Source organism: Idiotropiscis lumnitzeri, unplaced genomic scaffold, assembly GCF_059441095.1.
Source record: "Idiotropiscis lumnitzeri isolate Australia: NSW breed Sydney's pygmy pipehorse unplaced genomic scaffold, RoL_Ilum_1.0 HiC_scaffold_271, whole genome shotgun sequence".
NCBI lineage: Eukaryota > Metazoa > Chordata > Actinopteri > Syngnathiformes > Syngnathidae > Idiotropiscis > Idiotropiscis lumnitzeri.
The window spans coordinates 17,569-29,482 of NW_028283809.1; the positions used below are offsets into that span (position 1 = coordinate 17,569).

General features: G+C 38.5%; 1 protein-coding gene across 1 annotated transcript; it reads right to left on the bottom strand.

Moving 5' to 3' along the window:
• Positions 1–6,465: 6,465 nt before the first annotated feature.
• LOC148314542 (fibroblast growth factor 17-like) lies at positions 6,466–10,848 on the bottom strand. Its single transcript, XM_088287641.1, has 5 exons — positions 10,817–10,848; positions 10,643–10,679; positions 10,251–10,428; positions 9,275–9,381; positions 6,466–6,768 (listed from the first exon to the last, which is right to left on the bottom strand). Exons 1-5 carry the CDS (start codon positions 10,846–10,848, stop codon positions 6,466–6,468), a joined length of 657 nt encoding a protein of 218 aa, XP_088143767.1.
• Positions 10,849–11,914: the final 1,066 nt, after the last annotated feature.

Genomic DNA, 11,914 nt, shown 5'->3' on the forward strand with positions numbered 1-11,914 from the left:
AAATTACATCAGTACTAAAATACTGCCCCCCAAAAGACTACGTAGTGATTTAAGGGTTTTTTTGTGACGTGATTCATGACAAATTGTCATGCCCCCTTTTGGGGCTCAACTTGTTATTTTTTTCCGGTTCCAGCGTCACTCCTGGGAGTGACGCTTTCTGGTTACCGTACAAATGGGATTCATTATTGTCAACATGTTTCACATTTCTTTCCTTTAAAGGTAAGGACAAAATATATATATATATATATATATATATATATATATATATACAATATTTAGGGGATCCCTTTATATATGTATGTATATGCTGCACATATGTATATATATTTAGGCGACGTAAACAGCATTTGACAACAAAAATCTGAATAAAATGATGAAAATAGGCACTTAACATTTCTAAAAGGCAGGGTCAAACGCAATTTTGCAATAGCTCTAAGCCATGCTGTTCCTGTGTAACAGAACTTGTAGTCTATATGACAAATAACTCATTTTAGTGGAAGGTTGGAGGCTTGGAGGCTCCGTTCATCAGAGAAGCCGCATGGAGCACAAAAATCTGTCTTTTTCACATTCGATGGTATTTCTGTCAACACAAAGCCTGCAGAAAGAATCGAAATATAAATATATTTTTTAACAATCTGAAGACAAATTATGAGCAACTTAAGTTATGTCGAAACGAAAGAGTAATTCTGCCTCTCCGACACATCATTGCTGAGTCAGGTTTTTAATCACTCTAAGTTCTTACTCAATGCTATTAAGTTCGACAAACTAGGTTCATGGTCTAAAACGTTATTGGTCTCAGATAAACCTAATGATAATCGAAAGTTGTGTATGTGTGTGTTGCAGCAGGATGGAAATCAGGCAGGAGAGCAGCCCTTGAAGAAAAGGATTGTCCGAATAAGTTTATGAGTACATATTCTGAAATTCAATGTATAAGTTTCAAGGCCTTATCCAATTACTACTTGCACTACAACCATTGCACCCCTCAATGGGATACAGTGAACCCCCGGTTATCGCGGTTAATGGGGACCGAGACCACCCGCGAAAACTGAAAATCCGCGAAGTAGCGTCGCACCTTCAAAAAAAAAAAAACACCGTGTATATATATACTTCGCACCTATATATATATATATATATATATATATATAAATATATATAGGTGCAAAGTAGCGGCACACCTTCAAAAATGCTTAAAAAAAAAATATATATATATATATATATATATATATATATACTGGTAGAGAGAGAGAGAGAGTGAAATTCATATTATAACAAAAAAACAAATTATTATTAAAACTTATTATTTTTTTATTCCCCAGCCATTATTTTTGTATTTATTCAATTACTTCTTTTTGTATTTATTTAATTACTTTGACTTTTACCTGCTGGCAGGACTCTCCAAACGCAGACCCGGGAAAAAAGGTGGTGATACAAAGATATTTATTATCACAATATAGTCAGTGTAATCAGCGCGTCTCGCAGCAGCTGACGACATGGCTCGAGACGATCGCTGGAGGAACGCCCACACAGCTGAAAAAACAAAAACACGCGGCATGACAGGCACGGATCATGACAGTGAAATGAAAGGTGGCATTCTTCATTTATTTATTTATTCATTCATAACTGACAGCCTCGCGCTCCGCCGGTACCCGGGCGGAAGTTGTTTCTCTTCGGCTTGACAGCCACACACGCCGGCCGGTCTCCTTCGGAGCTCACTCACGGTCCCAAACGAAGCAAAATGTCGCCGCGCGAGTGCCCGGGCGGAAGTTGTTTCTCTTCGGCTTGACAGCCACACACGCCGGCCGGTCTCCTTCGGAGCTCACTCACGGTCCCAAACGAACCAAAATGTCGCCGCGCGAGTGCCCGGGCGGAAGTTGTTTCTCTTCGGCTTGACAGCCACACACGCCGGCCGGTCTCCTTCGGAGCTCACGCACGGTCCCGAACGAAGCAAAATGTCGCCCCCGATCGTGTCCGTCGCCACCAATCATGTCCGGGGGAACCTGCTCTTCTTCGTCCACTCTCCTCTTCGGCGCACGCCCGCCGTCTAACCGCTTCAGCGCCCCCTTGTGCCGCTCGCCGAAACTACAATGCTCCTGAATATTTTTTTAGACCCGCGAAGCACTGAACCCGCGAAAGGTGAACCACGAAGTAGCGGGGGTTCACTGTATATGCATTTCAACATTTCTGCATTTGGGCCACAGAGGCCAGTCACTGGTGTAATGCATCGCAACAGCTTCAAACAATTTTAAGATTTATTTTTGTTTCAAAGGCCTTAGCTTCAGTTGCAGGTGTTATTTCCCTGTTTGACACATACGCTACATAGCACAAGAGCTTACTGTGTCAGGGGAGGGATATCAATAGTCACCACACTCTTTTGAGTCACGGTTGTCAAAACCAAAACCATCAATGAACAGCATACAAGCAAACACTGAAACAAAGAAATACAATCAACACAAAACATGCATCTCTCATGGAATTCTTTTAGAAATAAAAATAACACATAATGAGTATGCAATGCATCCTGGGAGCCTATCAACCTCAGCCAATCAGATGGCTGGTTTGAGAGAGGTGTGCTTTGGGCAGTGTGTTTTTTTTCCCTGTTGTCTAAACCTTTGATGTTTCTCGCATGCATGCAATAACATGAATCATAAGACAGACTATGACATCGTGGACATCTGCCCTTTTGTCCAGCTTTCTCCCGCAGATACATATTGGTCTGTTCTAACTTACTGTCTCAAACCATCACCAAAATAGACCTTCAAAGAATTTATTTGTCACAATCAATTCTGCACAAAGTTTGATCTGACTTTAACCAGCAGGGTGTGCAAACATGAACCTTGCAATGCCCTAAGGGCAGTCAGACCCGTTGCCAGAGAGATATCAGCGTGGAGGTATTGGGGAATATTTGGGACTTCAAGTGCGCCTTACGGCCGTGAAATGCAGTAATTGGCAGAAATGTGTTAAATTACCAAAATTGACTCATCAGTTTATTATTCGGTCCAGTTATCCAATTGTCGGTGGTGCGATCAGAGCATCATATCTCATTTAATGAGTCATTTGCTGTATCACATTACATGCAGGTTCTTGTGGATGTTCCTTGTCAGGGGACACACGTGCCCAAAGGTTTGTAAATACTGGACCGAAATCGTTGAAATGATGTCTAACATCATCAGTCAGTTGAAACCTGATCCTCTAACAATTATTCTCGGATTGTCTGATGATATTGTGCATTTGAGTTATTCACAGTGATGTTTTATTTCTTACTGTATTCAAATAACAAAGAAAATGCTTCTTAAACATTGGCTGGAAAACCTTACAAACACACTTCACTTGGAAAGGATTCATTCTCTCTGATAAACTCTGTGTTCAATCAAATATGGCAACCACTCTCCGATTATCTTGTGGTTGAGAAGGGCCTATTATGATCAAGGTAAATTGTTATCTTGGCAAGTTAAAAAGAGGCATTCCGAAAGAGCTATTAAGAGCATTACAACCTGATTGGGAAATATATCTATGGATCCATTGGAAATTAATGATACCTTTATCTCTGTATAAATCTGACAACACTAGAAGAACAAAATGAATTCCTGGATCGATATCATAAAATATTACCAGATGATCTTAAAAAAGATCTTGAAAGCAATTTAAATATTGAAGAAATTTCAGAAGCCATTCAAAGCACAAAAAGTGGTAAAACTGGTGGAAATGATGGACTGCCCATTGAATTTTATAAAACCTTTAAAGAAAAGTCTCTTACCCCTTTGTTGAATATGTATAATGGCTCGTTTCAAAGTGGGATACTGCCACCCTCCTTACGCCTGGCAATTATAACACTCATTTTGAAACAGGGGAAGCCCCCAATTGAATGTTCATCTTTTAGACCAATAAGTTTAATGAGCTGTGATACTAAAATATTGTGCAAATTATTGGCTAAGAGGTTGGAAAAACACATACCACATCTGGTACATCATGATATAAACGGTTTTGTACAGAAGCGTAAGGGATTTCATAATATACGACGAGTCTTGAATATAAGACATGAAAAGTACAATACTAATGATATTGCATTGCTGTCACTAGATGCCTGGCAGGCCTTTGATAAAATAGAATGGCCATATCTATTAAGTTTACTGTCGAGAAATGGACTTGGTGCTAATTTTCTCAGATGGGTAAAACTGCTATATACATCACTCTGAATAACTCAAATGCACAATATCATCATACAAGGATCAGTCAGGTTTCAACTGACTGATGATATATATATATATATGCCTAGTATATGCATTAAATACGGAAATAACATCCTCAACTGGTGTTGCGCCCTTTGATGCAGCGCGTCTTATGGCCGTAAAAATACGGTATATATATATATATATATACATATAGAGTGTATATATATATATATATATATATATATATATATATATATGTATATATATATATATATATACCGTATTTTTACGGCCATAAGACGCGCTGCATCAAAGGGCGCAACACCAGTTGAGGATGTTATTTCCGTATTTAATGCATATACTAGGCGCGCCGCTGAGCTCAGCTCGCGCCTTGTTGTGCGGCGCACCTAGTATATAGCTCACTGAGTTCGCTCGCTGAGCTCGCTCGCTGAGTTCGCTCAGCTCACTGCTCAGCTCAGCTCTGCTCAGCTCTGCTCAGCTCTGCTCAGCTCGCGCGAGCTGAGCTCTCGCTGATGCCAGCTCACCAGGACTCAATCCCTGAAGGAATCCCTGCCAGAGGTATCACCCCATTTCAATGACAGATGTTCTGAAACTATAAGGATTCACTACCAATAACACTGACTCTAACTAATAAGAGGTGTCATGACAATACGTCTACTAGGCAACGTCAGGGGAGGGACTTCACTGGTCACACACTCAAATCAAAACCAAAAAAACTCAGCATACAAGCAAACAATGAAACAAAGAAATAAGATTAACACAAAACATGTATCTCTCATGCCATCTATATGCCCAAAAGAAATAGAGTGTATATATATATATATATATATTGAGATACGTGGGCAGCTGGATTGTCATTTGTCTTGTGTTTTTGTTTCTTGTTTCTGTTGTTGTTTTCTATTTGACCGTTGTATTGGTCCAATCTATTCTCTGTTTAATGAAAATCCATTGACAAAAAAAATTAAAGCCATACTGTGGCCTTAAAATTTTAAAATTGTACTAAAGCTATAATCTATGCAGAGTTGCACTAATACTATGAATACTATCTATGACTACAAAAAGAAATACTTGAAAACAAATTAGTAATCAAGCCTTTTTTGAAATGTAAGAGGTCGTGAAATCAGAGTATGGTTGTATATTAGGAAAATGCACTGTACTAAAGAAAACTAAAAAACACTATTGGTTTTTAATTTTGTTTTTATTTAACCTTTATCCAAAATGTTTTGCTTTTGTACACTATTATGAATAATTTAATAATAGTAAATTGATTTACAAAAGCAGAACAATGTAGGATATTGGAACAAACTTAATTATGTGTTTTATTTTTATGTGATGCCAGTGAGGGCTTGTGGCAAATTTGTTCTGTTACGTTGAGCACTGGTATTTCCCAGTTCATAAAAGCAACATTCAATTTGCGAGACAGAGTGTGAGAGATCTTTCTCCTTCTGTGTCAAACACGGGCAACCACACACTGTTTTGGTCATTAATAAACATGAGTTCACTGGCTAATTTCTCTTAAACCATAGTTTGCGCTGCAATATACCATAAAGGAGACCGTGTTAGTGTTGAGCGTTACATCAAGTTCCATCAAACACACACAGTGACCTGTGTGTGCTAACTACAGTTAGCTTCCATACACGACTGAATGTGTCAGAAATTAAATCAGGCATTAGCCACAACGTGCTTTCTTTCTTGATGATTGAGAATCCCCGTCGTCCTGCAATGAAAGAGAGGTTTGCACGACGTCAGGTTCGACGTCGTTTTGATTAGTCGACTAATCTTGGCAGCACTATATGATTTCTATGTACCTCTGATCTCGTGCATGCAGCAACATTCATCGTGACCAAGAGAAAAACACCAGACCTTAAAATGCAACTACAATAACACTATAAAAAAAATGTTGTTCACTGAACTGAATTACAATACAATTACTTTTTCAGGACTTATCAAAGCATTTTAATGCAATCATGTGAAGATGTGTTTGCCATTGGTGACTATACTGGACTCACGAGACCAAGTCTTACAAGTTCTTCTTTTCATGACACATCATAATAGATTTTGTCTCTCTTTGAGGAACAGTGCAACAGCAATGAAAACAATCTCCTGCAAAGACACTCCGGATAATTCAATATACAGGCGTATTGAATCTGCTTCAACTTCTGTATTTACAAATGATATTTTTTATATGACATGCTAATGATATTTTACATACAATGTACAAAATAAAAAATAAAAAAAATACTTTTCCCCCCCAAATGTAATGGCTGTTGCCAGTTCACTTTTTCTTTGCTTCAAAAGTACATGATTTGTTGTTCCTTTTTCCTCTACGTGTGGCTGGAAATCGAATGAACTCAAAATGTTTGCTTTGGTCTGCATTTGGAAAGGGAGGTGAACCCGTGTGTAGTCGTTTGATAAAATGGACTTCTCTTTGGTTCTCTCTTGTCTTGGATGCTTTGATGGGCCTCCCTTTTCTTGTGAATGCGACATACCAGCTCTCATACTTGGCATTCTGAAAAGCTGTGTAATTGTTCTCCAGTACAATCTCTGTGAAAATACAATCCCTGCTACAACCACTGGGCTGCAGGAAGGTCGGGGGAGAGGGGGGGAGAGAGAGAGAGTTTTTCATGGTAAGCTTCTGTGAATGGATTATATCATTTTCACAAAATCAGGCCGAAACCTCCTAAATCACATAATTAACTATCGGTCAATCCATATGTGTGTGCGTGTGTGTGTGTGCGTGTGTGCGTGGGTTTTCGCGTGTGTGTGTGTGTGTGTGTGTGTGTGTGCTTTTCTTATAAATTAATGACCAATTTAAACTATTGAAAAATAGCATGATCTTTTTGCTGATGAAATGTTCATAATAGAACATGCTGTTTTTTACTTTGTATCACGTTTTTTTGGTCTTTTTAAAGGGGAAGTAAAGTAAAAAAAAAAAAATACCTTAATATAATTCATATCACGACTGTGAAATATGAACTAAGCAGCAAAATCCACCCGGTTTTATCCATCTCAGGCACGGACATATAGATGATGTATTGACAATTGGCAACAGGGAGCCCAGGTGGGTATTTGTAGTTGCGCCCTAGAGTGGTTCAGATCCTATTTGGCTGTCAGGACTTTTTGTGTTCACCAAGGTTGTGCCGAGTCTGTCATATGGTGTTCCACAAGGTTCTATTTTTGGGCCCTTGCTGTTTTCACAGTATTTGCTGCCGCTAAATTCCATTCTTTGAAAACATGGAATTTCCTTCTACTGCTATGCGGATGACCATCAGATCTATATCCCGCTTGGCAAAAAAGACACTTTCTCCTTAAGACCACTTTTGTCCTGTCTAGAGGAAAAACTTGGATGTCACAAAATTTCTTAAATTTCAATAAAAAGAAAACAGAAGTTAAGGTGTTTGTTCCTAGTGGCCCTTTTACATCCCACTCTGTAGACCTTATCTGAAGCCAACCGTCTCGATCTTGGGTTTTAAATTGGACAGCGATTTCTAATTGGACTAGTAAATCGGTGCTGTTGTTAGATTGAGCTTCTTTCATCTTAGGCAGCTGGCTCAGGTGAAACCCTTTCTTTCTCAACAGCACTCAGAAACAGCAATTCATTCCTTCGAAATTGTTTGTTCTTTTATCACAGACAGACTATTAGTAATTTACCTGACATGTTTTGGTGGCAGTCTTTCGCCTACTTCAGAAGTGTCGAAAGACTGTCACCGAAACATGTCAGGCAAATGAAAACCTAATAGTCTGCCTGCGATAAAAGAACCAACAATTTCAAATATAAATAAGAGACCGAGTATTAATTCCATTTCCACTTTGTTCCATCTTGGCTAGACTATTGTAATACAGTTTATTTTACAGTTGCCAATCCTCCCTCAAATGTCTCCAGTTGGTGCAAAATGTTGCTGCTCGCCTTCAAACTGGGGCTTGGAAGAAAGAGCACAAAAACCCAATTCTGGCATCTCTTTATTGGCTCACGGTGCATTTTGGACTTCATTTTAAGATTTGTATTGTATTGTATTGTTCTCTACAGCATTGTTCCCCAACCTTTCTTGAGCCATGGTACATATTTCACATTGGAAAAAAAATCTCATAACATTGCAAAATATTCCACAAAAGGTGGATATACGAGTTAATTTAAAATTGGGAAGTAATTCACTGCGATTGGCTGGCAACCAGTTCCGGGTGTACCCCGCCTACTACCCAAACACAGCAGGGATAGGCTAAAGCATGCGACCCTCGTGTGGAGAAGTGACTTGGATGGATGGAAATAATTTTTGTCAAAATAGTTGACACTGGATAATTATGATGATCACTGCTCTGTAGTAATGTATGATTGTTACTTTATATGTGTGACAAAACATGGTAACAATTTCCTTCTCAGTATGAGTGCAATGTGTCTGACGTTAGAAATCGGAGACTGCTCTTACTGTGAAATTCTTTTTTATTTATTCTTGTGTTAGCTAAACCTCTGCCTTAAGTTCTTGGCATTTTGACTTGCAGTGCTTACACAGTACCAAAGGGATGTTGCATTTTGGGGGCACTGACTATTTATATGAGAAAGGAATTTCATTTTGACTCATGGGTAGATTGTTTTGTGAGAGATATGAGCTTTTACATGTGAGCCGTGGTATTGTGCTGATCCATTCCAGGTTATTTTGGGCAAAAGCAATAAATGAATGCAAATGAGACAAAGCAATTGAGAAGGACATTTGCAATTTTGGTAGCACTGACCCTTTATGTGGCTGATGAATCGAGTTTTGAGAGATATGAGTTTTTTGCTAGTGAGCTGGAATGTTGCGCAGAGCTCTATGACTGTTAGGCCAAATTATCCAATAAAATTTAAGAAAGTCGTTTTTCTGTTTCGACAAATGAGTCAAACAGAAGGAGAAAAACTGTAATAAGAATCTCATGTTTCAACTTGTCCGGGTGCATAGAACATATAATTGTAAAGTTGTTTTTTTTTAACTTGACTTCCCCGTTAAAATTGATGATTGTGCAGATACGGGGCTTCTCCCCAATGCCAGCGAAAGACAAAATGTTGTACGAAAACAGTCAAGAATATGCTATCACATGTCCATATAGAGTACCTTTCCAACAAGTTTTCCCTTCCGGTTCATGCAGAGGTAGCGTCCACTTTCTGCACCTTTGATCCTCACACGGCTGCCAAAAGTATCTGTCTCAACAAAGAGACGAGCTGAAAGAAAATAAAAAGCTCATATTAGTTTTAATGAGTACAAACTTGACAAATGTCATGTACAATTCTTGAGATTGTATCTATCAGATATGGTTGAATGATTTAAGGTGCAGGTATTATAGTGGCACATGCTTGTGGTGTGTATTGAAACAATATGACCTTGGAAGCAGGTTGGTAGCCCTTGACTTCTCGTGGGAGCAAGCTTATAAAAGTAGTCCAAAACATACAGTAGAGTACTGTCTTTCCTCTATGGGTAAGCCACTTGATTAACCAAATGACAGAATTAAAAGGATACATGTAGAATATACATTCTCAATGTAATCAAACTTGCTGCAAATTGGGGCAGTTGTGAATTACAACAACATTGTGTATTGGGGCCACCGAAACAAATGATTTTACCTATCAGTCACTAATTTGCCAGACGATGACTTCATGGATACAACTGATAGGTTGTATTAACATTCAGCGGGGGTTGGGTTTTTACAGAGTGGCTGGAGGAGAACCCTGACTGTGCCTCAGGACAAAGCCTGCCCAGCAGGGGTCTTAAATGTTATTGATCTCTGGTTTTATTTAATAATAATAATAATAAAAGTCAATGTCAAGTCATTAAACAACAATTGTGTCAAGTCATAATGTTCCCTCAAATGCATATGCGTCTTGCCACACTATATGCATCCAAAATTATAGACTTTGTTTTTGCTGTAATTATACAGTACATTATGCATATAATACATAATTTTAAAACAAATGTTTTCCAATTTAGCAATTAATGTCTCTGAGTTCATAATGTTATGCTGCATGCTTATGTAAAATGTCATATATGGACCCGTCAGAGTAAAGTCAGAGAGTGAGATAACAGTAGCTCTTACCATAAACGTTTCCATCCTCAGCTGTGGCGGTGACCCTTTTGCCCTGAATCTGGACGTGTTTTGCACTTGTGCGGCTGTAGAGCTGGTAAATCCTGACCTGTCTGCGGCTGACCTGGTCCGTCACTGCGCCCTGTGTCCTCACGTACTGGTTAAAATTAGGAGATGGGTGATTCTCCCCCTTTTTTTGCAAAGGGAAAAATAAAATCTGTAATTTTTTCTTTCTAATTTGGGATTTAGCCAATGTCTGAAGTTATTGCAGTTGCGTTAATATGCACTAGCTGTGAAACTCAACCATCTAATTGCTTAAATGTAATTTTTGTTTGCAATCTTCATAACTTTGGAAGATTACATCCAAAAACAAATTAATGGAAGACAGGTTTCTAGATTCTTACCTTGGCATAGCTCCAAAGCATGAAAAACTGAAATGATCTGCAGAAAATGTAAAAAAATTAATAAATAAATAAATGAAAAAATTAATAAAAGAAAATAGTTACTGAAATCAATTACATTTGCACACAGCTAAGGCCAGGGTCAAAGAGTTGCAATCAGGTTTAAGGACGACTTACATGTAAATACAACGCTGGTTTATTCCATACATTCTCCCTCCTGTTGAGGCTAATCAAGAAGTGGATTCTTGAGGAAGATGTATTCCAAATGGATGCCGGAAATTGAATTTAACGCACTCCAAACCACTGGAGTCTCTGGTATCGGAACTGTGATTTCCCTTCACATGTGTCAAAAAACTGATCCAGTTGAAGGAGTGGTTGACTCCTCTTTCAAAAATCCATGTAACTCCTCAAAGGTCCACACAGCTACATCCATTGTTGTCCAAAAGAGGTCACATATCACTTAAGGGTCAAATAAAATAAAAGTGATCCCAGCAGAGATCTGTGTGGGTAAATTCCACTTTTTGAAAGGCTTCAACTCTCTGTTGGATTATGTTTTCTTCTTGCTTATATATTGAAAGGCATAAAACTTTCTATTGTGGGTGGTCAAAAAAATCACATTCTCTCATTATGAAAGTGAGGAAATAAAATCTTTAAAGTTAACAGTTGATCTAATTGCACATTAATTTGCTCAATTACAAGCACAAACTGTCCCCTCCCATCAAGCTTTCATGAGCATTTCTGTTGCATTGTATTTAAAAGTGAGTAGACATGGGTGTGGCAAGTAGACTCCTCCTCCTACTACCACTGCACTTCCCTTTCATCTTATGCTAACTGGCCACACTACCAGTTCACATCCAAACAAATCATGTGGACAAAAGGCCTGTTTCATCCTTGCATAATATGCAATCAACATCCCAGGATGAATAGGATATTGTCAGAATTTCTCCTGCCAAGTGGCACAAGCGAGCTAATGAGAAACAACTCAAGAGAAGATCATCATATCTGCAGTATATTATTAATCCTTGAGGGAAATGTGTGAAGAGGAGATACAGAAAATAGCAAACATCATCAGACTAGGCCACATGCACACTAACAAATGGCTGATATTACAAAAGTATTATAAAAATCAGGATAACCGCTTAACTCCATGATAACCTTGACAATGCTCAATAAGTGAAATTCATATAGTGCCCACAATCTATGGAACAAACTACATGTGTATCATATCATATCTGATATCTGAATAAGTGAGTTGTTGAATTCAGTCTCTTCACA